This window comes from Aspergillus sclerotioniger (genome assembly GCF_003184525.1).
Source record: "Aspergillus sclerotioniger CBS 115572 chromosome Unknown BO94scaffold_2, whole genome shotgun sequence".
NCBI lineage: Eukaryota > Fungi > Ascomycota > Eurotiomycetes > Eurotiales > Aspergillaceae > Aspergillus > Aspergillus sclerotioniger.
The window spans coordinates 1,618,587-1,643,587 of record NW_020290992.1 but is presented as its reverse complement, the minus strand read 5'-3'; the positions used below and the strand labels follow the sequence as shown (position 1 = coordinate 1,643,587).

The 25,001-nt window shown below is 46.0% G+C and overlaps 11 protein-coding genes across 11 annotated transcripts; 4 read left to right on the top strand and 7 right to left on the bottom strand.

Annotated features, from left to right (window-relative positions):
• Positions 1-1,383: 1,383 nt before the first annotated feature.
• Positions 1,384-2,133, top strand: BO94DRAFT_542106 (DUF5320 domain-containing protein; the record flags this gene model as incomplete). The annotated part of the gene is made up of 3 exons (XM_025613075.1): positions 1,384-1,468; positions 1,522-1,730; positions 1,795-2,133. 3 exons carry the CDS (start codon positions 1,384-1,386, stop codon positions 2,131-2,133), a joined length of 633 nt encoding a protein of 210 aa, XP_025472789.1.
• Positions 2,134-4,777: 2,644 nt separating this feature from the next.
• Positions 4,778-5,529, bottom strand: BO94DRAFT_530742 (uncharacterized protein). The gene is made up of 2 exons (XM_025610736.1): positions 5,470-5,529; positions 4,778-5,422 (listed from the first exon to the last, which is right to left on the bottom strand). Exon 2 carries the CDS (start codon positions 5,412-5,414, stop codon positions 4,950-4,952), a length of 465 nt encoding a protein of 154 aa, XP_025472788.1. The 5' UTR covers positions 5,415-5,422; positions 5,470-5,529; the 3' UTR covers positions 4,778-4,949.
• Positions 5,530-5,918: 389 nt separating this feature from the next.
• On the bottom strand, positions 5,919-6,440 carry BO94DRAFT_455110 (uncharacterized protein; the record flags this gene model as incomplete). Its single annotated transcript, XM_025607634.1, has 3 exons — positions 5,919-5,995; positions 6,051-6,187; positions 6,322-6,440. The coding sequence occupies 3 exons, from the start codon at positions 6,438-6,440 to the stop codon at positions 5,919-5,921; spliced, it is 333 nt and encodes a 110-aa protein (XP_025472787.1).
• Positions 6,441-7,918: 1,478 nt separating this feature from the next.
• Positions 7,919-9,247, top strand: BO94DRAFT_581168 (uncharacterized protein; the record flags this gene model as incomplete). Its single annotated transcript, XM_025615380.1, has 1 exon — positions 7,919-9,247. One exon carries the CDS (start codon positions 7,919-7,921, stop codon positions 9,245-9,247), a length of 1,329 nt encoding a protein of 442 aa, XP_025472786.1.
• Positions 9,248-11,498: 2,251 nt separating this feature from the next.
• BO94DRAFT_581167 (uncharacterized protein) lies at positions 11,499-12,199 on the bottom strand (the record flags this gene model as incomplete). Its single annotated transcript, XM_025615379.1, has 3 exons — positions 11,499-11,772; positions 11,850-11,995; positions 12,053-12,199. 3 exons carry the CDS (start codon positions 12,197-12,199, stop codon positions 11,499-11,501), a joined length of 567 nt encoding a protein of 188 aa, XP_025472785.1.
• Positions 12,200-12,440: 241 nt separating this feature from the next.
• BO94DRAFT_143216 (uncharacterized protein) lies at positions 12,441-13,615 on the bottom strand. The gene is made up of 3 exons (XM_025605736.1): positions 13,609-13,615; positions 12,667-13,555; positions 12,441-12,591 (listed from the first exon to the last, which is right to left on the bottom strand). The coding sequence occupies exon 2, from the start codon at positions 13,429-13,431 to the stop codon at positions 12,889-12,891; it is 543 nt and encodes a 180-aa protein (XP_025472784.1). The 5' UTR covers positions 13,432-13,555; positions 13,609-13,615; the 3' UTR covers positions 12,441-12,591; positions 12,667-12,888.
• On the bottom strand, positions 13,518-14,575 carry BO94DRAFT_143225 (uncharacterized protein). Its single transcript, XM_025605737.1, has 2 exons — positions 14,200-14,575; positions 13,518-14,099 (listed from the first exon to the last, which is right to left on the bottom strand). The coding sequence occupies exons 1-2, from the start codon at positions 14,200-14,202 to the stop codon at positions 13,605-13,607; spliced, it is 498 nt and encodes a 165-aa protein (XP_025472783.1). The 5' UTR covers positions 14,203-14,575; the 3' UTR covers positions 13,518-13,604.
• Positions 14,576-14,803: 228 nt separating this feature from the next.
• Positions 14,804-16,081, top strand: BO94DRAFT_571499 (uncharacterized protein). Its single transcript, XM_025614871.1, has 4 exons — positions 14,804-14,983; positions 15,033-15,602; positions 15,652-15,869; positions 15,937-16,081. Exons 1-4 carry the CDS (start codon positions 14,857-14,859, stop codon positions 16,048-16,050), a joined length of 1,029 nt encoding a protein of 342 aa, XP_025472782.1. The 5' UTR covers positions 14,804-14,856; the 3' UTR covers positions 16,051-16,081.
• Positions 16,082-19,989: 3,908 nt separating this feature from the next.
• On the bottom strand, positions 19,990-21,336 carry BO94DRAFT_530737 (uncharacterized protein). The gene has a single exon (XM_025610735.1). It carries the CDS (start codon positions 21,077-21,079, stop codon positions 20,135-20,137), a length of 945 nt encoding a protein of 314 aa, XP_025472781.1. The 5' UTR covers positions 21,080-21,336; the 3' UTR covers positions 19,990-20,134.
• A 263-nt stretch (positions 21,337-21,599) lies between these two features.
• Positions 21,600-23,041, top strand: BO94DRAFT_143118 (uncharacterized protein). Its single transcript, XM_025605735.1, has 4 exons — positions 21,600-22,114; positions 22,207-22,438; positions 22,511-22,842; positions 22,900-23,041. Exons 1-3 carry the CDS (start codon positions 21,729-21,731, stop codon positions 22,706-22,708), a joined length of 816 nt encoding a protein of 271 aa, XP_025472780.1. The 5' UTR covers positions 21,600-21,728; the 3' UTR covers positions 22,709-22,842; positions 22,900-23,041.
• Positions 22,883-23,985, bottom strand: BO94DRAFT_601146 (uncharacterized protein; the record flags this gene model as incomplete). Its single annotated transcript, XM_025616368.1, has 3 exons — positions 22,883-23,131; positions 23,207-23,438; positions 23,465-23,985. Coding segments are annotated over 3 exons (1,002 nt in total), but the record flags the coding sequence as incomplete, so codon positions are not given.
• Between the last annotated feature and the right edge of the window lie 1,016 nt (positions 23,986-25,001).

The following is a 25,001-nucleotide window of genomic DNA, read 5'->3' as shown; positions in this document are numbered from 1 at the left end:
CAAAGGCCCAATTTACCGTCTTACAGTGCCTCCCCGGCGTTATAAAGAGTGACGGTAGTTAGAGAGATACACATACCATATTGGTCCTAATAGCCGGGCTCTCCTTCCATCTTTCCGCACCTTATACTGTTTTCTGCTGACATGGGAGGTCCAGACCCGGGCAAATCTGATCGCGATAAATTCTGGAAAAGGAAGCAAACATTGATAAACAAAGCATACGAGATGGTGGAATTATGCCATGCCAATGTCTACCTAATTATTGAGCATCCACGAGGTACCACTATTTTCAACTCTGTTGATGACAAGTCTTGGCCACCACCTGCAGGCAGTTTGGTATGAGTGACTCCCTATAATCAAAGACCCTTTATTGACCGATAATATACCCAGCAGAACCAGTATACCATGCCTTTAAACGAGACATCTTTTTCGGTGATGCAGACCGAGCGTTTGAGGGAGGAACTTATGCAATGGTACCAGTTCTTCCAATGCCGGGCTGAGTTGAGGCAGTCATTTCTAGAACCACAGGCATCGCTACGCATAGAGGACGGAAGTCAAGCTTCATCCACAGAAGGTGTATAATAGGTTCCTTTGATCAAATATTATATAAAGCCAATGTCCTCCATTACTTCTAGCCTGGGTTCGCAGCCCACGGCATGGTCGGCTCTGCTGAGTGCAGATCTGGCTATTTTTTATCGTGGATTTCGTGGCTGTTATGGCTAGAGGTCTGGTTCTTTCCCCTGTGATGTTTTTTCTTTTAGCACAGCATTTTAGGGGAGTATTTGGGGGTCTCGAAAGTGTACTTAAAGCTTGTGTTTGCCTCTGGGCTGGACACGTTTGAGACTTGTTTTGAAGGCCTTGAGGGTATTGTGGGTGGCCAAGAAGGCCAGTGCTTACATTGCTGATTGACGTGTTCGAAATATGGTTTGGAAATTTCGGACATGTACTCAGAGATCTCAGAACTGGTGTTGGCGGTCGTTCGCCAGCCGTGTCGTCTCGCATGTTTGATTCTGTGGTGTGGGATTAAGTGAGGTGGATGAAAGGAGCGAAAACAGTGGTTTCAATAAAGTCTGAACAAGGTGACTCTTTTCCAGAGGCTTGACAGGCTATTCCAGTCTCATAGCCAGATCAAAATAGATATTGGTCTGCATCTGTTCCATATGATGAAATTGATACGACATTACATATGTGGGGAAGGTCGGACGCTAGACCGAATCCAAAGATCACCCTTAAATGCGGGAAATGCTAGGTCTAGAGTATGCCACTCTGTTTTTGGAGGCTCGAGGGGGTATGCACCACTACATAAATACACTATTAGTGCAACAAGAACGAAAATAAAGTCTATATAAATACTAGCACTTCCCACAGAACACCTATCAATTCAAGATGGAGGAGCGTCTGTCCCGATTAAGCAATGAAAAACGTGCACGTTGGAGAACAAAATGCCGAGAACATCTCTCAAAACATATATGTACGTGTTATATTACGGAAGATCCATGAAGCTATTCCAACTAGTATTCTTAGGGGAAGCACTACAAATAACAATCAACCCTTCTGAAGTGCGCCTTATTACCAGTGAACCGCAAGCCCAGTATATGTGGAAGATTGATGATGATTCTCTCCAACCCCTCTTTAATAAGCATCTCAGCAAGCATTCTGTTGGTGCATACATGCAATTGTGTCAGGAGGTAGGGAAAAGTTTCTACGCTGTTCGGCCAGAAATTATTAACAAGGTATGATTGATCTAATCTCGAGCAACGTCCACGCTCAATAATATTTCTAATATATACCTGCCAGGATGATATCCAACCGAGTCCCAGTGATCGGTTACAGATACTGCAGCAAAACAATGCGGACCTTACTCAAGAGCTGGAGGACATCAAGAAACAGGTAGCCTCGCTACAAGATGACAAGAGGATTGCAGAAGAGAAGATACTCACACATGAGTCTTCTATCACAGAGGCGCAAGTGACAATACATCTTCTTCAACAAGATGTCCAGCAATGGATGGCAGCAGCTGAATACTACCAATTCAGTTGCATACGCTGTTCAGAGGCCTTGAAGGAGACCATTCTCTCCTTACAGGAATTGGACTCTGGAATGATTTTACCTCGGTCTACTGGAGGGCTCCAGTGAAATATCTAAACAACCTGTGTCTTAGGTATAAAGTGAAGTATTTTAGAAATTAAGTCTTTGATATCATAGAGCAAGCATTATAACTATTATAGATACAAGAATCAGGCAGGACAATAGTAAGAAGCTAGATGATGCCGTCGATGACTGTGATGGGAGAGAGGAAAATACTGTCACAGTTTCTGTACCAGAAAAAAAAAGTTATCACTTTTTCCATCTCCCGGGGTTGGTGTATATACTATGATAGATGTGATATCCTCCCCATTGTAATTATAGGTTTCATGAATCGGTAGTATTGTAGTAGCTGTCCAGTGCTTATACTGTATATTCTGTAATCTTAACGTAGTAGACTTTGCAGTAATAGTCATTGCTGTATAGTGGGATGCGCCTTCAGCTTCTCATTAAAAGACATTACAAACTTACAAGCCGGTTTCTAACTAGATTATGTGATTACGTCGAGGATGGTGGCAAATTGGACGACCACGATGACGTCCCAGAAGATATCCAGAAGGATCTGATCGCGCAGAGCCAAGGGAGGACAAGCTCCAAAAAGGCCCAGGGCGTGGATATGCCTTATCACCCGATTAATATAAACGTATTGCCATCACAACCGGGAGCACGTGAAACTACGGGAGTGACAACGCCGCCCCAGCATCCCACGACTACCAGCCATTTGGTACTTCCTGGGCCTGGAGCTGTGAGGGAATACTGCAGGTGGTTGGAGTCACGGGCCACAGAAGAGGCGTACAGAGCGATATCCGAAAGGCCTGCCAAGTAACGCTGGAAAACCTCATGGACCTCGAGCTGATAATGGGCGCTCAGGATCCTGGTTTCTTCACCGAAAAGGGAATAAAAGTGGGAACAACGCTCCGTTTCATTCGTGACATCCCTGAGTGGTCCGCCCTTCGGGGAATTTTGAGGGGAAGTGAAGTTTCAGGAGCACTGGCTGATAATGGCCTCGAATGAAGTATATCTGCTGGCTTTTATACTCTAATTGTGTATATAATATGGAGCGATCTTGTTACTAAGCATCTTCATTATTTTGCTCCAGAAAGGCGATGATGTACTGTATACCTATAAAAAGACCCTAACCGAACAACCAAATGACCCATATCATTATCTAATTATGCCTCCTGGATCTCTATGCCCGCATGTCTGAAATGGCCTTCAGCACTCTCTCGTTTCGCGCCAACATCGTAAACACATCCCCGGAGGAAGGTACGAAAGTCTTGATCAGGGTTCCGTTCGAATGATGGCCAAACCTTTTTGATATAACCTTTCAGCTCGACAAAGTATTCCTCAATAGGGTTGAAATCTGGTGAATAGGGTGGCAAGTAAAATAATTTGACTCCTGCGTTGGAGCACAGCTGTTCAACACGCTCTGAGTGGTGGAAGGAAGCATTGTCCATGACAAGCACAGACTTTGGCGCTGGGAATCTCCCACAATGTTGAAGAAGCTGTTCCAGGAAATCTTCAAAAAGAATAGCATCGGTTGAGCCTCTATAAATACGAGACAGTATAATCCCATCTTGAGCATATGCCGGTAGTATATGATAGCGCTGGCCCCGGTGAAACCTGGATACTTGGACCGGGGTTGCCCCAAGCGGGGCCCAGCCAGTTCGCCTATACCCTACCCGTTTATCGCATCCAGACTCATCGACAAAGACTAGCTGATATGATTGGAATTTAGAAAGTTTGCGTTGGTAAAAAGCTCGCAAACGAGGATTCTGTTCGTGTGCCTTCTGTCACATCTGCTTCTTCGTCCATCCCTGGCGTGCAAGTGCACGTTGAACGCTGTATTTGGATACCCGAGCATCAAATTCGTATTGCAAGTAGGCAACCGTCTCCTCAAGATAGAGCCCGGGCTGCTTATTAAGATGATTCAACAGTACCTCGGTCATATAAGGGGTGACAGTTGGTGGACAGCCGATGTGGACTGAAGGAGTTCCGGCGGTGCCAAATACTCTGAGGTTTTTGCGGATGGTTGACACAGATCGCTTATCGCATTCCACACTTTTCGCGATCTGTGATGAAGTAAATCTTCTACTACAGATCATATGAACAATCTTTGTACGCCGCCAGGGCTCCAGGTGCCATGCCATCTTGAGGAAGTACCTGGATAAGACGGATGTTGGAGTGACGTCGTCTTAGACTGAGGTTACAAGGAGATGCAAACACATCAAACAGTATGTATCTAAGCCGATTTAGTTAAATGCCTGCCCCAGGCTTCCAGGCATCAATAAGCGCCAAGCCATTGTGAACAGCGGAGCTTGACCCTCGTCTCTGCAAATGTCAAAGTATTATCGTACTCGAGAATGAACTAGATTATTTTAGGCCAAGAAATCTGCCTCAGGCTTCGAGTCGGGAGAGAGACTGTGCGGGGTTCGTCTGATATGATGCCCGAGCGCCGAAGTCTCATCGCTCACCACATCAACTCAGCACACAGAGCACATCGCTACCAGAACCAATAAACTTACCACTAAGGGACCAAGATTTATTCCAGTGAAAATCACGAGTTTTAGCTACAAAGTGAGGTTAATCCGCTACTAGATCTCATAGCTAACGACAAGGTAGATGTGTGATTATATCGTGACTACTTGCCCTCGATGCAACAACATCATAGCTACTGAGCGGATCGACACCTGCCGTGATACCATCCATCAAGTCACAGACACGGTAAACGCCAATGTATTCCCTCGAAGGGAAGTCTGTGGACCCTGTAGTCTGCCTACGCCAGAGTCTCAATAGGAGACACCGCTAGGTTCGAATCTCCAAAACAATCTAGCCCTCAATCTTATTTGCTGACGGCGGAGTACAGGTCAAACCAATAACGATGGATCGCGTGGATTAGAATATAATGGTGACTTGATGGTATAATCCGTGACAAAGGGCGGGAAGCTGTTTACTCCGTTGGCGTTGTGAACCCGGGCAACATTGCTATTCACTTTGTTCCCCACAGGGGCGCTTGCTGAGTAGGCTTGTACCTTTTTGCCCAACCGAATGATTGTAATAGGAAGCTTGTTTTGCTCGGGTAAATGTCCTAGAGTAGGATCATAAGAAGTATTTGAAATGTCGAATATAAGGAAGACGTGAGTTGCCCACTTCTGTTTTACCAGCAGCTTCAACTCGGGTTGCTCATTATATGTGCCCTCCAAAAGATGATTGTCGCTGAGTATATCAAAAGCTATTGGAAGTAAGTCCTCCGAAGAAGACCAAGACTGCTCCCAATATGAATTGCTCTCCGAGACGATGACGAGCACTCGCTGTGGCTTTTGCTCCGTCATTTGAACGCCTACGTTTGTCAGTTATAGAAAATTCATTTCATCACCGGCAACTTACTATCAATACTCTCAGATAGACCGCATGGAAGAATTCCGTCAGATAACGCGATGATGCGACTGTTCCTGACTGACGAGTTATCCCCTTGCCAGGGAAAATGGCTTGGAGAGCCGACCGGATTACATAATGATCTGCTGAATGATTCCGCCGGCTATTGGCGGAAAACGAATTACTCCGCAACGGCACATACATCAGGCGAAGGATTGAAACCCGACAAGACGATTTCATCTCGCCAGTTCAAGAAGTCACCATACTGGCATTTAAGCTTTTTTATCCTTGTCTTGTCCTGAAACTCTACATAGTACCTGCCTCTACCCAGAAAAGGAAAGATTGCAGATTTGATTGAAATTGTGACAGTTCAGCCCAAAAGTGATCGTTAGCTGCTAGGTACCCGGTCCACCACCTTTTTGAAACACGTCTGAACATCCTGGATGCAGCTCCTCACCGATTTATGGGCTTCTCCTGCGCATTTGCTCGGCCATCCACTCTGTGCGTTCTTCTTCCGCCCATTCGTCGTACGAGTATTCTAATATGTTTAGTCATGTTAGGTACAGTCGCCCGGTGGGAGTGATTTAACTCACCGCAACAGATGACATCACAGTCGGCACCTGCGTCTGGGGAACCGCACTTCCTGACGACCATTGTAGACTCTTTGACAACTATATTGCCGCTGCTATCTTTTGACTGGCTTAGGAGACGGTACGTCGCCTCTCCGTGGCTTTCAGTTGATATAGCCGAGTGTGTAAGGCACCAGTCAAAGCAATTCTGAACAAAGTACCATTTTGTAATGTTTCTTCGACATGAAGGACTATATAAGGTTCATGAGCAATTGTTAACCACAATGAAACATACTCGAATGGTACGCACCACGGCTGCCCTTCAACATTCGCCTCGACATCATCAACCGCTTCATGCGTATTGTCCCTTCGCTCCTCATATTCAACAATCATCCTGTCTTTGAGATCCAACATCGCGGTATGGTTTGTATGGCTGGGATTTTTGTAGGTTCCGGTTTAACTCAGGTGTCGTGGTCTCTAAGGACAAAAGACGGGTGGAGGATCTGGTAGGCCAGATGACGAGAACTTGATATGCTTAGTCTGCAGGTAAGTTGTCCAACTTAGCAGCCATTCTGTGTAACATCAAACATTCCAAACCTCCTCAGAGCTCTGGTATGTAGGGATAAATAGCGCAAATCTCAAGCTCCTCCCTGAAGCTTAGGTTTGATTTAGCAAAGCGCAATGAGGCGTTGAGAGTTAGGAGTCAATTTCCATCGGTTGGACGTCATCATCATAAACAAATCAATCATTCGCCATTTCCCGGAATTTATCAAGCAAGATACCTATTGGCACTCGGGTGCCCAAAGTCATGCTAACTGACAGAGGGTGGAGATCAAGTAACCAAATCCAGAACTGGTATTGAAGAGCGCTGATGATCCTGCTTGGCTTGGAATAGCCTCACGCAGGTTTTCGGACGCCGTGACGCTCAGCAGTGAGCAACTGCAAATTCGAAGCAAGTTGTTGATAAATTGCCAAATTGGCACACCGTCGTTTGTTTGTTGAGTTTGCATGGAATCTTCCAGACCGAAAAGGCAAGAAAGTCTAGATTCTTTGTCTCGCCCGTTACTAATATACAGCTTACGGGTTTGGTACGTCATGATTCTTACCGTCGCCGAGTGCTGGTTTTATGCTAATCCTAATTTGGCTTAAGATGAGCATGTCATTAGGGTTGGAAAAAGAATGCATATGTCTTTGAATGGGAAGCTGAAGGCGCATCTCACTGTAGCAATATAATGATTTTGACTAAAGAAGAGTTACATTTAGTGTTAGATGTATGTAAGCGGAGTGAACCATACCACAGATATATAATAGTGAGGAGATTCCGGGAATTATTATCGAGTTTGAACACCCGAGGGGGCCGGGGGCCTGGGGAGAGGGTGATGGAACTTCAACTGAGTTTAGATGGATTCACGCGATTATTGGTAATGAATTTATTAATCCCTGTGAAATCATGAAGTGCATGATGAAATAGTCTAGGCAGCCATTGATCAATTTTCAGCGTGGCTGCGCGCTGTTTTCAGCAGGGCATTAATCAGTATTATATTAAGCACAAATATACAAACATAAGAAGAGCCAACTCAAGAATTTTTTATCTATTCTTCGCCTCATTTTTCTACTACCAAAACCTAAACTCAATTAGTTCTTTCATCAAAACTATGGCACCAAAAAAGCGATCAAAAAAGTCCTCACGAGCGAACCCTTATGAGCTATCCCATCAAGAGGGTCCTAGTAAAAATAACAAACAAAACAATAGCAACCAAGATAATGGTGACGAAAGCAATGATGATCAAGTCAACCAGAACAATCAAGATGATCAGAATGACGAAGATAATATAGAAATGATGGACACAGAGTTTACGGAACCCATTGATTATGATCCTCCAACTGCAAGGATGCGCCGGCACAAGAACCCCACAATATCAGATTGGGTATATCGTATCAGGGAAGAGTTTTATACAAAACATGGCGATCAAATCAAAGCCGAATTCCAGAGCGACAACCCTCAATTTTCGGTTACGGAATCACTTATTCAAGAAGCCAACCAGGCAATTCGTGCAGAGAACCAGAAGAACAAGGTAGACATGGAGCGCGGGGTTATACCTGAAGGCACATATGATCGTACTTGGAAGCAGTGGCAAGATCTTATACACTCAGACTTTGTTAAGGATTCAACAAAGAAGAAATGGGAATATTTCGAACAGGTGCAAAAGACCTTTCGCCAATTTAACCAACAGAATGAACTGCCTCAGGAATGGAACCTTCCTCGTGAATTTGCGGAGCAAAATTTTGGTCCCCGACCAGCCGACTTGGATGCACAACAAGACTCTGATTTAGATTCGGCAATTGCATACTCCGAGTCTGATTCCGAGTCTGACGTCGAATCAGAGGCTGACCAAGCCCTTGAGGGATTGGACGCCTTGGAGTCTAGAATGAGAAAGCAGTACAGCTCCTTGTCACAAGGCAAGGTGCTATACTGGTGGCCAGTAGGCACTGGTACCCAGGTCTTTGTTCGGTACGGAACTAGAAAATGTCCGATCTATCGGGTCCGAGCAGGCTCTTCGCAACCATGGGATGAATGTGCCACGGAACTGGTCCTGTCGAAGACTCCTGGGAACTCGAAGATAGTGCTAAAGGATGGCGGGGGCTCTAGGAGGGAGGTGTGGAAATATTCCCGCGCGGACGTTCAGGATATTCTTGGCGTGGGTTGGAAGGTCTATGATGATGATGATGACAGCAGTGGGAATGCTTTATTGGAGATTCGGCCTAAACAAGAGTATTATCCCCACACGAGGATCCTTATTAGGTGGAAATCCGGCCAGACGTCCTTGGAACGGCGGGGATTCATGAGACGAATTACTGCTGGTAGCAGCCTCAATGGAGACCGGGTCATTTATACTAAAGCTCGGGAGATGGAAACAGCATACTGGGGTTATGATCCTGAGGATTACAGTGAGGAAAGGTCGACAGACAGCGACTCGGATTCGTCCACGGCCTACTCAATATCCTCTTCTGATAGCCCTCGAACACGACGAGCTACTGTGTCCCGTTCAAGGAAACGTCGTGGCAAATCTCAAAAGCCTATTACTGTTGACTCTGATACTGAAAATGACAGCCCTCATCATGCCAGCTCTACGAGAAGGAAAGCAAAGGGCAGGAATATCGATAAGCAGATTAGTCTCTTGACGAAGCAGCTGAAGAAATTACAGGCTACAAAGCACTGAAAGAGACGTTTTTAGCCTGAAGCGAATGGTGAGCGATAACATGGCAGATTGTTGAATATTAACATGTCTTTCTTGTCTTATGGGTTTTGTTTTGCTTTTACTCTATTTTGTTATGTTAGAGAGGGGACCGTAGATAAAAGTAACAGACAGTTACGTGGATAAAATATTATGTTGCCTATACTGTGTGGATTTATAAGATCGTCTAGGCAATTGCCGACTATAGCCTCATAGTATAACTTAAGGGCAAAAATGGGAAAAGACAGTAAAACAAAACTGTATTAATAAAACCAAACACCTTGCATGTTTTGTGGGCCTGGTTAACACCCTAGTCTCGTTACATGTGGAACTTGTGTGGTTTACGTATAAATAGGTCACCTAAAGCCCGCATATCTGTAGATAAGAGAAGAACTTAAGCACAGTATCCTTCCAACTCGTTTATGCAAACTACCAATTCACCAGATATTCTATGCAGTTACCCTGACACAAGTCCACCCAACGGAAGGGGTTTCAAAGAGATCTTAACCCATATGACACTTCAAAATCTTGGTCCTATGGCTATAACACAAATTACTGGTGATACTGATGCCCTAGATAAGGAGTATGTATCATAGCCCCCAACTCTACGTATGTAGACTGACAGAATTATTAGTCCCGTGCTTAGCAATGGTTGCCCCTTATTTATCCAGAGGTATGTAACAGCTTGGTAGAAATATGAACAAAAAGCTGAACAGTTAAGCAGCGGGGAATTCAGCCATGAGCCCTGTACAGCAGATATTATCCAGAAGATTGATACTTGTATTACCCTGGTGGATAATGTGACGAACACCATTGCCCAACTAGTTGGGAGCATAGCGGAGCTGCTAAGAACTGAGCAACAAGCAAGAGTCAGGTTTAGAAGCCTAGTGAATAGCTAGCCCGGACGTCTTAAGGGTATACTCGAGGTCATAATATACAAGACATGTGGCAGATTTTAAAGTGCTTTGTATTATGTCTTAATGGAAGATGGGGGCATATTCGACTATCTGTTACAGGAGGAGACTCGCAAATACCTTGTGCTAAGAGACGGCAGCCACGATATTTGTTTATTGTTGATCGTATTGCTTAACTAGTGACTGCAAATCATTTACTCCTTCGCAAAAGTCGAAATAAGTAGTTGTGGCCCTAGCAGCAAACGTTATGGACTTCCACAACTATAACTAGAAACGCGGCAGCATCTCTAAAGACTTATACATCATATGAGAAGCATCGTGGAAGTCCGGTTTTTGGATAGTTCATATGGTGTATAATAACAATGTATCGACACTGGATGGAGAAATTTTCCGCCAAAACGAGGGAATCATCGATCCACTGATTTAAGTTTCTTATTCCAGTCTTCCCCAAATCTAGTACCCACCAGGGGTTGTGTCCGACCCTATCTCCGACTCCGTATCCGACTCCGTATCCGACCCCGTCATAACTCGGAGAGTTAATTCCATTGCCAATACATCCGTTTTCCAGAGGTGCGTATTAAAAGATTCTTCCTTGCAAAGTTTCCAAGGATAATGAATATTCCTTAGGTACAGCTTTGAAGTAGGCAACTTGTGAAACTCTCCTTTAATAGTAATCGGTTCTTTATAAAGTATAAACCTATAATGCTCTTTTGTTTATCGTACCATTTATAAATTGCTACCTGCATAAATAGGCATTACATCCGCCCAGGGCCTCTGTAGACTAGCTTATGCCAAGAACAGACCAGCTAACCCGGTTTCGGTTATAAGTCTAGCATAGCACCATGACATGATCAGCTATATGGGCCACTGGGTAGAAGTCATGGATCCATGGATCTTACCCCGTAGCTTTATCTAAGTTAACGACTATAAGGGGTTAGAAGGCTGACCACTCTGTTTTCCTTCTGTGGGTCGTCTAATTAGTGGCTCCACAAATGCCTTATTGGCAGTGACAATTACGGAGTGGCAGATAGAGATGGAAGTCCTATCATTCTGTAATCATACCGTGTAATACTAAGATACAAATTGGTGCGTTCCGTGAAGAGGGGAACGTTCTGACTATTCTCATGATTCACGGCTAGTGTGCAGTTTTTGTAGCTCAACCATTCTTGATCCTACTGCGCTGAGCCGGTGGCCTTGGATCCGGAATTTTATCGACTGGACCACAAAATCACGCGAGTAAATGTTTATTGTATTCTGTTGGAGTGGCTACTGAGGCGATTCAGTGATACAGAATGAGATAGATGATGATCTAGCTAGGGGCCTCATAGGTCCACAAGGAAGTCCTGGACGGTTCTGATGTGATCAATCACCGACTTAGGGATCTTGATGCCTTTATTAGCCTCGAGATGCCCCAGCAGGACGCTGGCGTCGTGTTGTAGGTTCATGGCGCGCTCTGTGGGTGCGTAGACTTTTCTCCCGAGGCGGCCAGATCGGGCCACCTCGACGCAGGCGACGGCATCGTTGTGGTATCCTAATAAAATTGGTATCACCCGATATCCCTCGGTCTGCAGAGTAACTGGTGTTAGATTGGAAGGCCTAGGGTGTTGTGTTGCGGCTTGATTTCCAAAAAATGAGATTCGGGCGCAAGTTGGTGTTTTGGTTGAACGCCATACAAGGTCTCGTGCGGAGTCTTGCCAATAGAATCGTGACTCAAGCGGTTGTAGATGTAGGTGACGGCCACAACGATGCGATCCCACAGGAAACCTGGCAACTGATTATCGGTCATCACCGCAATCGTCGGTTCGATGGTGTGACAATTCTTTATCTCTGCAATCGGAGTCAGATTCAATCTGTATCGCGGGGAAGGGTCTCACACGATGCCTTGATCTAGACAATATTTCACCAGGGCGGCATGTTCCGAGGCGCTGTCACCGTGGACACGTTTGATCTCGATATTCAGTTGCTGTTTGATGCCATTGCGTAGCAGAATAAACTTGTGAACCACTGAGGCTCTGTCCTTCATGATGAACATCCAACAGAAGCGGGAGGCGCGGTCAGTAAAGGTGACAAAGTAGTAACTGCCTGCTTCCCCTTTATTGATATCGGGCTACAGACGTCGGTGTGATGAGGTCGTCTGGCTTGTAGCCAAGGTCTCGCGCCACGGTCTTTGATACCGGAAGGGCTTTGCCTTTGCCGTGAGACATGGCTCGCAGGGCCTCTGAAGGTGTTCCTTTTCGATATCCAACCCAACGACGTGCTTTATGGTATCCCTTAACTTCCTTTCCGAGGCGTAGGCTGCTTGACGGTGAGCAAGATGTATGGAAATTGCATGTGGAGTCTTCGCGGTAGATGAAGCGTTCGCAGTGATTGTCGGGACCACCGCTGTGGTAGTAGGGAAGGAAGCAGAGGAAGGTTCTGCGGAGGAACGATTTAGAGGATTAGCAGAGTGCAACGAAGAAAGGTATTCAGGGGAGAAGAGTCCAGTGACACAGATAGTATTGGCTCGATGCTTGCCTGCCATAGGCAAGTATGTGGCCACGCTTATCAACCAATTCAAGAGAGCCACCAGGCTTGAACGTAGTCGAAAAGTCGTGGTTTCCTAGCTCGCGTATCGAAATGAGATCGTGGGCAAGATCGGGTGCCAACCAGATCTTCTCTAAGTGTAAGGATGTGAGGCGGTTGCCGGCCATATCGGTGAGGTTGAGTAGGACGTCATCGTAGCCGGTAGGGGAAGAGACTTGATTCGTAGCGGATCTGACAGGCAGTCTGCATGTTGTAAAGGTGACGAAGTAGTCTAGGGAGAATGTGAGGTGGTGGGACAACCCCGCTAGCGAATTGCACAGTATCGTAGAATATGTCTATAGCAAACGCGTTTAAGGAGTCAAAACAAATGAAAGCAGCATTTGAGGACCCTCCGGAAGGGACAGGGACCAACGCCTCCGAATCATCGGCCTCGGATTCGTCGACAGTAGTGTTGTTGGCGTGTGAAAGACCGCCTCGGTCGCGATTACTGCCGCCACAGCCGCGGCCGCGGTTGCCGGAGCCGCGCGCCGACTTGGGATCCTGGTTGCGAAGCGAGCAGGTTGAGGGGAAGTGGGAATCCACTTTTTGATGAAACGGGCACCAGATAACGTTGGCATTCGAATCGGCGTCGCTAGGCGTGCCCGGGGACGTCTGAGTCTCTTGTTTAATTGCCTCCGCGGCCTGTTTTGCCTTTACCCCGTATGCAAGTGGTATTGGTCTGAATCGCGGCATAAGTAGCAATCTGGGGGCCCTTATGACGACGGAGTTTCTCGTGTCTTTCAAAATCTCTGTAGATGTCAGCCATCAAAACGGTATCCGCGAATCCATTCATCTTAGTATGGAAGGTGTCGATGCCCTGGAGCGTCTTAGATAGCGAAGGAAAACAGGTGGTATCCAATCCATGATTACATGATCTCGTGGGCGTTTTTGATGCTAGCGATCCTTTGCAGGGGCCAGCGGTCGCGGGTTAGTCGGATAATGAGGACGGTTCCGCTGTTGATTCGATCCCATTTATCGGCTTCAGAACGGTAATCAGCCATTAAGGTAATGTTGCGTTCCGTGCGAGTCTTGATTTCCTCATCAAGCAACGCTGCGGTGACCTCGTCCAGCCGAATGTTGTGGACAACGGCAACAACTGCCCGTAGATTGTCGTGGGCATCCATGAGGTGGAGGACAGGACGTGTAGGTCGTTTGTATTTGCCTGTTATCAGTAAGCTATGGACAGGATCCTTGGTCTTCAGGAACCAATCCAGAGCTTCGCTCCATTGCCAGAAGTTCGCTTCCCCGGTCAGTTTTGGAATGACCTTCGCGGGATCGGCGTTGACGTAGTGCTTGTGATGCCCCAACTTCCAACGCCAGCGGAGTCTTTGGTGGGTGTGTGCACGAGGCCCGTACGGAACCTTAACGGTGCTTAGCTTAGAGAACTCACGCACTGCTGCTTCTTTTTTCCTGCCCGGAATAGCTTCATGTGACCAACCCCTTCTGGACGGAATGTTCTACCATCGCATTTCACTGCACACTAAGACCTCACGTTTGTTTGCTGCACTTCCACTCTTTGTCGTGTTTAATTCTAGAGTGATTGTGTCTGCCTGGCAGTCAATTGGACCTCTCAAGGGCTTTATTCATATTCTGGCGGGCATCTTCCATTTGCTGTAACCAATGTAAAGACTGAGACCATGCGGGATTCAAAAACATCTTTAACCATGTTTCCAAATCTGAGGAGAGGGAGTGTGGACTAATCGATGGAGTCTCTTGGAACGCGCTGAATGCTGGATGGTGGGAAATGGTGAGATCCATCAAGCTTTGTTCGACAGAAATAGTACTGCTCTAGCCAAAACAAAAGCCTAATTAACTAGCCTTTGTAAATTGGGCCACTCCACCCTGAGTGAATGTAGAGAGTAATATTATGCTATGTGGGCTAAAAGACAGCGGAGAGCACGGTGGGGCGGCGCGCACTCATTACGGCTGCCTAGAGTAACAGGTGAAAGTGGGGATCAAGTTGCGCTCCGGTTTTGCGATGGGATTACTCACTTATAGGGCGTAGCAGTATATAGTGTTATCCATCTCTCTTTCTTCTAGAGACTAGCGATATTTCTTGGAATATAATCTGCTTGTGGTAAGTTGCACGCAGTACAGGTCTCTACAAAATATTCGATAATGGATAGAGTTGCAAAACGATCAACCAGCCTTCCATCTTCAAGGAAGGGCCTGCACGGAAATAAGCTCGTGGGCAATCCAGATTCTACAATTAAAATGCATATTCAGGTACCGGATAAATCTGCTGGTAAGGATAGACCTATCAATGAAGGGCTTTTTAATGACATTCTTAGTAGGCTCTACTCACACCGATCCTGAGGATGCCGTATCTCATTTACAGCCTGATTTGCACACAGCTACAGGCCGTCGTGACATCCGAGACCGGTCACTCGCTATTCCCTTACCAATACGACCAGATCCCCAGATTGTAAGACAGACATCCTCTCACCAGGATAATGGGAATGTCAATTACATCAAGATATGGGAGTTAGACCAGGCTGGCCGTGGCTTTATAGCTCTAAAGGATGCGGACCGGCTTCCATTAGTATTACTTAAAACAAGGTCAAGTATCACGCCAAAGCAGAAAAGATCACTACAGAAAGCATTCCATCAGAACTTGATTGGGCTTTATGGGTTTCAGAGCGACGGATCCAACATTACCTTCATATACCGACTTGAACTCTTAGCAGTTTCACTAGCTTGTGTCAGTAACAGTCCCAGAGTTCAGTTCAGTGAGTCCGATGCTGCTACCATTTCCAAGGAAGTATTACTTGGGCTTGACTATATCCACTCTGAACTGGAAATTATTCATGGAGATATTGATTGTGCCAATATCGTGTTGAATACTGATGGTGAAGTTAAGATCGGTACGAAACTACGTCCACATGCATTATGTCCTCTATTAACGGCTTTTAGCAAACATAGGAGATAGTATGATCCGGGGCATAGATTTAAGCTCTAGGAATCATGATCTACGTGGCACAGGAAAGATAATCGCGAATCTAATCGATCCAACAACGAGAATAACTGGCGAGCCTATTCTGTGTGATGAGGTAGCGCATAGTATCTCATCTATAACTTCAGACTTTATCAAAAAGGCTACAGAGGGAACTACAGCTAAAGCGCTTCTCAAGGTAGGACATACTTCCACTTCCGTCTTAACAAAACCTGTACCTTGCTGATGTAGGCTTGTTTTAAAAGCATAATTTCCTATCCATAGCGACACCAACTGGTTCTTGGAGCTTGAAACCACTAGTAGTTAATGCGTTACCATTCGCTATAAAATTCGGGAAACACCTAGAGGACGGAAGTTAGGAGATAGTTAACTGTGTAACTAACGTAATCGGTAAGCGAGCGGGCAGTGTAAGCGAGCGGGCAGCCGCGCCCGCCGACACAACTTCCATGAAAAGATGAAGCAATTATTAGCCACTATATACGTAAAATCTCGTGCTTACATGGTGTTTTGACGTGTAGGACACCTTATTCTTGTATGCCCCACTGTATTACAGTTACTGCAGCGAGGCGGTGCCCGGCAGCGAGGCTGTTCTTCCTCTGCAGCCGATTCCACCGGCCGGATACCACTTGCTTTATCAGCCTCACAAGCCTGTGTAAACGCATTTATAGCCTCACCAACAGTGAGACCGTTAAGGCCTGCCATTTGACGATATGATCTCTTCTTCTTGGTGTTTTGCCTCTCCAGCCCGGCTCGTAGTTCGTTAACTTCCTCTTCAAGCAAGGCAGTCCGGTTGAAGGCGATCTCGCAACCCTTTATAATATAGGCTAAGACTGCTTTCATCTGCAAGGAAGGACTAATTATATATTTACGAAGATGTCTCTCAATTGTTGTTTCGTGCTTCTTTAACTGCCTCGTATTCTTGGGCGTCTTTGGCAGTGTTGACGTAGTGGTTATACTGCCTGTTGGAGTAGCCTCCCGTAGTTGTAAAACAAGCTGGCCAAGTATCTTGTCTGGCTGAAACGGTACTAATCCTGAAGCCTTAAAGGCGCTTTGTTTAGTTGATTTCTTGAAGGTAAAAGAACGTGTCTCTGGATATATATTCAAGAAATTAACCTTATTAATATGGTAAGCGCCTTGGCGAGTTAGCCGTTCTACTAAGCCACTGTAGACTCGTTTTAACGGCGCGAAACAAGCTATATCAAGCAGTTGATAAAGATGTGAAGAATGCGGAGGTATATAGATAGAGACAATATTATTTTAACTGCAGATATCATCAAATTCTGGAGTTAAATAGAAGTCGTGTCTATCAAGAATTAAGAGGCTATATTGTCCAATCTGCTGATCTTTAGTAGCTGGAATAAAGTATTTACAAAGCTAGTGTAGGTCAATCTCATTAGAAGTCCAGCCGTTTGGTGATAAATTGATATGCCAATCATGTGGAATACAGCCTTGAAGCTAGGCCTCGATATAGACTTTTTCTTTAAAAATCATATACGGAGCCAACACGGCGCCAGCGGTGTTAATATACTTAATTGAGATCACCCATTCACGGTTGCCAGGCTGTATAAGAAACAGCTTGCCTATACAGTCAGATTGTGTAACTACACGCGCTGTAGCTACCATGCCCATAGCAAAGCCTGTTTCATTAAAATTCCAAACATCTTCGTCAAGGATTCCGTATTCTGCCTTAACACCTTCAACCCGGGCAAACCACTTGCTAAGAACCTTTGGATCCTCGCACTTCGCACGTTGATAGTTTAATCTTTAAGAAAATCAAGTCTTCAAAGCTTCATCGCAGTTCACGAAGTTGTATACCCATTTCTCGCCAACAGAGACTGTAGAATTCGACTCACGCCTTTGGAGAAGGATATTAGCCATTCTCCGAACGTGTAATAATCAAGGATAAAGCCCATGCTTTACAAGCGAGAGAATCTAATTCTTTAAAGCCTCTTCTTCAGAAAGAGTCAGTTTATGAAAGTTGGCACGTATATCACAGCGAGATTGAACTCCTTGCAGGCGTCGTTGAAGAGTTGTTCGTGAAATATTAAAAACACGTGCAGCTTCTGCCACAAACGAAATTTTGCCCTTCTGAATAGCTTCAATGGCAAGGCAAATTCGGCCTTCTTGTTCCACCAAAGATTTTGACGATCGAGGCATTTTTGGTGGAGTTGTTGATGGTTGAATTGCTTCAACTTGAAAAACGCGAAACTGACGCGCACGGCTGCCCGCTCGCTTACCGATTACGTTAACTAGAGGAGGAAATGCTGGATGACTAAAACAGTCATCTGACTCTCGGCCCCTTAACTAACGAGTTAGAATCCCGTAGTCTTACCAAATCCTACGAGCTTCAAGGCTTCCTCATCTCTCAGGTTATGAGCCCGGCAGCTCGCTCCTGCGTTGTTTTGACGTGTAAAATAGCCTCTATTGCTATCTAAACACCGTCGCTCGCTCGTTTTTTTGTTATACAAGCACCACATCACGCGCGATTCGTCGTCAAACCTGAGGCCTTCCAAATCATCTCCCACAACGGAAAATTCTTCCACCTCTCCCGATTCCCGCGCGGGGATGACGATCCCGCCCGCAGGGGTTACCGAACCCCACAAACACGCAGGAAACACCAACAATTTTTAGTCAATGTGATTTTCGTCCTAGGATCCCAGCAACAAGAGAATGCCGCAGACGAGGCGCTCATATGGAAGAAAACAAGCCGATCGCAAACCCCGAATCTGCGGCCGGCGGAGAAAACAACGGACGGGTGACGTACCAGGATATCAGAGAGTTTTTCACCAGCTTCAATGAAACACTCAAACACCAGACAGAGATAATCGAGACAGCAAGAGCGAAAGTCCGGAAACTAAAAGCCGAACAGGAGCTCTTACGCACCCAGAATGAGAAGCTACAGGAAGAGATCCAAGCCCTCCGGGCCAAATTGGAGGCACAACCGCCGAACACCCCCCAACTCATCCTGGACTCCTCCCCAACTACTGCTTCTAACCCGAACTCCCCATACATCCACTGCACAGTTTCTATATTCTTTTCTTTCGAAAAATTAGCTATGGAACTCCCTTCTTTACTGTTCCAGACCAGTTCCAATGGTACATTTTCTTGTCGGGATGGATATGATAATGTTTCCGACCAGGATCTTGTGACTTTATACAAACTGGCCCACAAGGCACTGCTTTCTCTGGAAACAGAGGTTGACAAGAGGCAGGTCACAGTAGGAATATACACAGCAAAAACTATAGGAACAGGTGTAAACCGAATGTACTGATATTTCTTGTTTTTCCAAATCCGCTGTTGACTGTATTCGTTCAAGCAGGATATAGCCTAACAACTGCAATCAAACAACACTGAAATAGGCTTTGAGTTACAATGGGAGAACATATGATGTACAATACACTGGACCAAACTTATTCTCACGGCTATGTTGATTGTTCCTGCTAGTGACTCACTTCCGGGGGCAACCAAGTGCAGCTTAAACAGCACTGGATTGGGCCAAAGCCTCCTTGGCTTATGCCCAACAAAACGCAGAAGCACCAGCAAACAAGACACGGTAACCCACACCCCAGTACAGAGTGGGCGATAAGGTCTGGTTAAAGCTAAAAAACCACCACGAACCATGGAGGGAGTATGAGGACAGGAGATGGAGTGATCCCGCGGAGGCGGGGATACAGCCTCTGAACAGATCACAGTTATCTCCATATCTAAGGGGAGTCGCGTAGAAGTAATAGCTAGTAAATATGATATATCGTAAGTGAGCCCTCGTCTAACCAATAATAAGATTCTTCTTGCCGTTGTGATGTTATATTAGTCATTCTAGCCTAGCTAGCTGGCCTTGCATCAGGATGACTATCAACTTACTTTGGAAGAAAATTTTTCATCTCTCCTAAAAAGCACAGTGGGGTGTACGAGAACTGTTTCGCACGAGCTGTATTCAAAGAAGAGTAGTTAATCCTAGCTATCTTGATCCTCCACGCCAGCACCGGCGCGAGCTATAGGGTATGTATTAACCTAACAAGGAAACATGAAAAGTATGCAATAGACAGCAAGGAACAACAACCTCAGAATGAATCATGAATAATCGGATCGTGCCCATGAATTTTCCAAACACCTTAGTCACTTCCGTTCTGATGTCCGTTTTGCTTGAATTTTACCTGCAGCGTAAAGCGTTATGGCAAGGAGGATAGGACCCAATTGCTCCATGTGTGATTGCTGTTGTGTATCCCAAGGTCCGTACTGGTGCATTGTTAGGAAGGATGGGGCTTCATCCACAGGCGCTGAACTTGAGGGAATTCGACTCTCGGACGACTTATGATCTGATGGTTCGGTCTTGGATGGTTTGAGATATGCAAGGTAGTTATCGTCGTATTCAGCGAACACTAAAAAGATCTCGTGCCGATCCTGTGAAACATGGATTCGCCTGCAACAGACTATCAGATTGGTTCATAGGTCTCGGGGTATAAGAGAGACTTGCACTTTGTCAATGTCGTTATTCTCAGAGTCATTCATAAGCCAGGCAACCATTTGGGCGCTCTCTTGCATCTGTATAAGATTTTGTCTGTTTCCTCTGATAACAGGTTTAACTTCAATGAGAGCGTAAGCGCTCTCCTGGAGATCATCCAGATAACCATCTGTCCGAGCTTCGAAGCTAGCCTGGGTGAAATTGGCATGAAAACCTTTCCGGTGCAGCGTCCACACGCAAGACTTGCAATCAGCGAAGTGAATAGTAAGCGCGTTCAAAAATATCACAAGTGCAATGTTCACAATCTGTTCATCTTTTGTCGGGGGGTACATCATCTTTTGGAGCTCTTCAGGGACCTGGGCAGCTGGGGTAATAGGTGAAACCTGGGGGGAAGACTCGTCATAGTCGGCAATCCAATCATCGTCAGAAGTTGACAGAACAGGTGTCTCGGGCAACTTGGTTTGCTTTCCCGGTGGGGTCTTGGGTGGATTCAGTTGTAGTGTAGATATATCCGGCGCGCCCTTAGAGTAATGGCTGCGGGTACGCCGCGCAACCGGGGTGTCGAAGCTATTGGGCCGGATGTTCCCTCTGCTATCTGCAGCCATCTGCTGATAATGGCGAGCCACTGCAAAGCTTCCTTCCGGATTTTCCGTTTTACCAAAACTGCCACGGTATTTTTTCCACGATTCACACCCTGCCAGCATTTCGGCTGCCTTTGGAAGTAACTTACTGATTTCCTCGGGGAGTGACAAATTTGAGCGATGGTCCACCCATAGAACGCGAAGGAGCAAATATTGATCATAACCAATTTTGGACCCAGAAGCCAGCTCGGCTGCGTGGACAGTTTTTCCCTTGAGGTTTCTGCGCTTGACAAAGTTTTCCCACTCCTCCTGATCGGAGGGAATGTTGCCGGAAGCACCACTCATACTAGCATGCAAGATAATAGACAATAAGAGGAACGTTCCACTCATGCGAGAACTAGAATGCGAGCTTTTCCGTCTCCGATAATTATATGGTAGAATACAGATTTCCCTTCTAACAAACCGAGATAGTCAAGAATGAAGTAAGTCATCTTCGTCTCGAGAGGATCTGGGAAGCGAGATTCCTTTAATAGGCCAGGCCCACACCCCTTCATCACGCCGAGGTGTAGTTAGGACGTGGAAGATAGGCCACAAGCCAGACAGCTCCGATCCCAAGGCCATAAACACTGACGTCCAAGCCGTACCCCGAAAGAACCCAGCACGCCACTGCTGCATCAATCTGAATCGGGTATGTGAGTCACATCACCATTCATGACCATGACCAATGAACAACCTTATATTGGCGCCGACTTTTTAAGGCAAAATCTCGTCACATGTCACCGCGACTGCAGTAGCCCCATTGGCTAGGGACCAAAGGAGGTCACACCGCCCGGGCGGCAAAACGCCGACACTCCGAAGTTCCAGACAAAGCACTCTTCTAACTCCCCAACCCAACCAGAGGGATAAATTCACCATTGATCAGGACCTAATAAACCATCGGCCATTCTGGAGCGGACCATATTTTGTCTCCCCGCGTCTAGTAATTATCCCAGCTATGCATTTCCACGAGTCTCGGGAACACAGGGCCCTACGGACTGCACTCCGTGGGCTCGAGAAGCAGTTCAGCGGCTTTGGAACAGCTCAGTTCGATTACAGTGGTCTGCAGACACACATGGTGAAGGTCTTATCCATGGATTTGGAAGAACCCAATAACATGCCGAAGTTTTTTACCGCATGCCTTGCCTCTCTCTTACTAGACCCTGATCAGAAATATGACCAGAAGAAGAGATCCGCGTATCTTGAATTCAATTCAACCAGTGAAATACACAGACGTCCGATCGACTGCGCACGCAACACGATTGCTTATCTCGCCTCTTATGTTTTATCCAATGAGATGGGTAGTGAGACCGAGACTTATGCCACGTCGTGGTCTAGCATCAGGTAGTCAACCCCTTCTGGGGCGCCCCTCTCCAATTCTAATATCTCTCCTACATTCATGCACTGTACTGTACTTGAATTCTTACACGAGGGAGCAGCTTAGGTGATAGGCCCTTTGAAGACTTGGACGAATATAGCTATCCGGAATTCGGAGTCACCAAGGCAATTGAGGTCAAAGACCGTTCGTATCCGCATGTGAAGGCGATGATCTACAATAATCTGGATGGCACGGATGGTCAACTTCTCCGGGGCGAGATTATAATGGTTCTCCGTATCATTCATGCACAAGCCAGGCGGGCTCGCCTTTTGGAGCATACAATTGTCCCGGTAATTTGCTCTGCTCCGCATATGCTTTGTCAGCTCACGCAAATAAAACAGAAGCTAAGTGCGTACATATAGGTTCTTCTTTTCTCCTTTATGGGGCCCCAACATGCTCGAATCATCGAAGCATATTTCGATGGCAGTTCGTTGGTGATGCGTCCAACTCGGCTATTCGACCTTCGTGAGAAGGACCAAGCTTTGATCAAATCCTTCGGGCAGTGGTGGCTCGGAGGGCTGACTGGACAAACCAAAGTTCCTGTGCACCTACGATCCTGACGCTCTACAGACATGGGAAGTGTTTGACAGAACTTCGCTACCGAATGTGTCTTTGTTCTTCACGCTGTTATACGTTTTATCAGTTGTCTTTCCCTTATCCTTGGTTCTAGGTATCCTTATTTGAGTCTGGACGAGTAAGTAGAGAGGCGAAATAAGTAGGCAGAATACTAAGAATCAAATACGTTTTGCAGCTGAAGTTTTAAAGAACTTGGTGTGAGTTACTGGATCAATAAAAGTGCAAGTGGTGATACGAGTACCGGAATTACTGCAATTGACCTTCTCAAATAGGATATCCCCTGTCTCATTTGCGATCCATACGAGTTTTTTAGGCCATTTGGGCATATAGGTCCCTAAGTATTGTTCAGTGCTAAGCAGACATCGTCCATTGAAGTACACATCACCAGCCGCGTCTTGGAGAATGGTCTGTACGCGAATGAACGTGCCATTGTGAAGTTCTCAGGATTGCGCGGAGGTGTATACAATACTCCCGAGACAGACCTCATTAAGAACACGTCTTGCAGGTCTTTCATTAATCATGGGAATAGCTTCTGAACCATTATCATACCAGTTCCGTATAAGCTTCTTATAGGCATCGTCATTGAGATAGTCCCCGTCATTGAACCCCTCCTGCATAGAAATAATGGTCTCGGCCTCTGAGGCATCCCGACGCCTTGGGTTGGAGCCTATAAACAGCACTTGATCCAGGTTATCATCGATGGTAGTATGTCTTCTGAATATAACCTTTGCAGACCATACCGCTGCTCAAGCATTTTCGGATTAATAATTGATATAGTACCGCCTTTATTGTTCCGAAATGGTTGTGGGCTGGCGACAGCATCGATATGAATGTCGATATGAAAGGAGATGGCTTCTTTCAATGTGGGCATGCCTTGGAATGTATTTAGAGAACTTCTCCTGGAAGACATCCTCCGGGCAGAATGGTCCAGAGCCATCTGCAAATAGACCGGCCAGAAATAACTTCGAATTGACGCCTTGGCTGTCGATATTAGACTACCAATATAAGAGCGGGATTTGACTCTTTGGTTCAGTTTTCGAGGAATTTGTCTGTTCGATCTCCTTAAGCCATCGTTAAATTGCATCTCAAATTCAGGTCTTGTATAATCTGTATATTGGTGGTTTGTTCTTCCGCGCACCAGAGGCATACTTTGCCACCACCAGTGCATAAGCTGGTGTTGTTTTTCGTGGGGCCAGCGGAGTCTGGCTCTAGCGCCTGTTCTTATCTGTCTATAGAATCTGCTGCGTCGGGGCTCTCTATCACGGAGACTTTGGAGTTTTGGTGTAAGTCAGTACATATAGCCGCTCCGTTCTGCACGCAAAACTTGCCCATCAATAGCTAGTGGGATCGGAGTTGGCCGAACTCTGGCAGTATTGTTTTCATCGGTATAATTCGGGACTATTTGTAGCCAGGGAAGCCTCGTAGTGGCCTTTATCTGTGAAAGTACAGAACGCTAATGTAAAGGCTCACAATAATGTTCCAGAAGATCAACTAGTTGTTTGGTATGTAAGTGAGAAATCGATAACAGCGGCGATGTACTGAATTTGCAGATAGAATGTTCATTCATTATCATAGGGGCACCTTCGACAGTCTCCAGCTCCCTATAGGGCAGACTTCAGGAAGGAGCATCGTGCAAGACAGTGGGGACATGGAAACATGACTGTGGAGGAGAAGACGAGTGGTAAGACTTGGAGAGAGAATGAAGACGTACTAACAGACGAAAGGATAGAGAAAGTTGAGGAAATGAGAGAAGCAGGGAAAAAAGAGAGAGGAAAAACAAGACTTTATAGCGAGCGGAGCCAACACCAGTGATCAAGAGCAATGAATGACGCCTGATAATGTTTAATGAGCCGACCATGAATACCGCTATAGATATTGAATTATCCATGCCCCCTATCTTTCCTAGAAAAAACAAACGAGAAAAGAAACAATGACAAGGAGCCACCACGGACCAAGCCACCCCCGGAGCTCTAACTGCCGATGCTGTCCACATAAAATCCTAACGCGCAACGAAAACGGTAGGGTCGACTAAAGAAAACAGAGGTTATGTCATCGTGCTTCTGCCTTATTAATGAGAATGAGAACCCTGCATGACAAGGAGGATAAACTTAGAGTAAAGAGGAACAACCATTCCTGCTATATCAAGAAGCAAGAAACTGGCTTCGGAGGTTCGGTTCAGCGCCTCGGAAAGGGCGACAGGCAGGATCGCACGGTTACAGTGAGCCGCGCTACAGATATCTTTCAAATCATTATGAAAAGTGTTGGGGATGCGAGGCA

Excerpts from the sequence above, each read along its gene's own strand:
- BO94DRAFT_530742 (XM_025610736.1), bottom strand. The coding sequence starts at position 5,414 with ATGACGGAGCAAAAGCCACAGCGAGTGCTCGTCATCGTCTCGGAGAGC.
- BO94DRAFT_143216 (XM_025605736.1), bottom strand. The coding sequence starts at position 13,431 with ATGCCGCGATTCAGACCAATACCACTTGCATACGGGGTAAAGGCAAAA.
- BO94DRAFT_571499 (XM_025614871.1), top strand. The coding sequence starts at position 14,857 with ATGGATAGAGTTGCAAAACGATCAACCAGCCTTCCATCTTCAAGGAAG. Across the intron at positions 14,984-15,032 it reads GGTACCGGATAAATCTGCTG|GCTCTACTCACACCGATCCT; the intron begins GTAAGGATAGAC and ends CATTCTTAGTAG. Across the intron at positions 15,870-15,936 it reads CAGCTAAAGCGCTTCTCAAG|CATAATTTCCTATCCATAGC; the intron begins GTAGGACATACT and ends TTGTTTTAAAAG.
- BO94DRAFT_530737 (XM_025610735.1), bottom strand. The coding sequence starts at position 21,079 with ATGAGTGGTGCTTCCGGCAACATTCCCTCCGATCAGGAGGAGTGGGAA.
- BO94DRAFT_143118 (XM_025605735.1), top strand. The coding sequence starts at position 21,729 with ATGCATTTCCACGAGTCTCGGGAACACAGGGCCCTACGGACTGCACTC. Across the intron at positions 22,115-22,206 it reads ACGTCGTGGTCTAGCATCAG|CAGCTTAGGTGATAGGCCCT; the intron begins GTAGTCAACCCC and ends TACACGAGGGAG. Across the intron at positions 22,439-22,510 it reads TGGAGCATACAATTGTCCCG|GTTCTTCTTTTCTCCTTTAT; the intron begins GTAATTTGCTCT and ends GCGTACATATAG.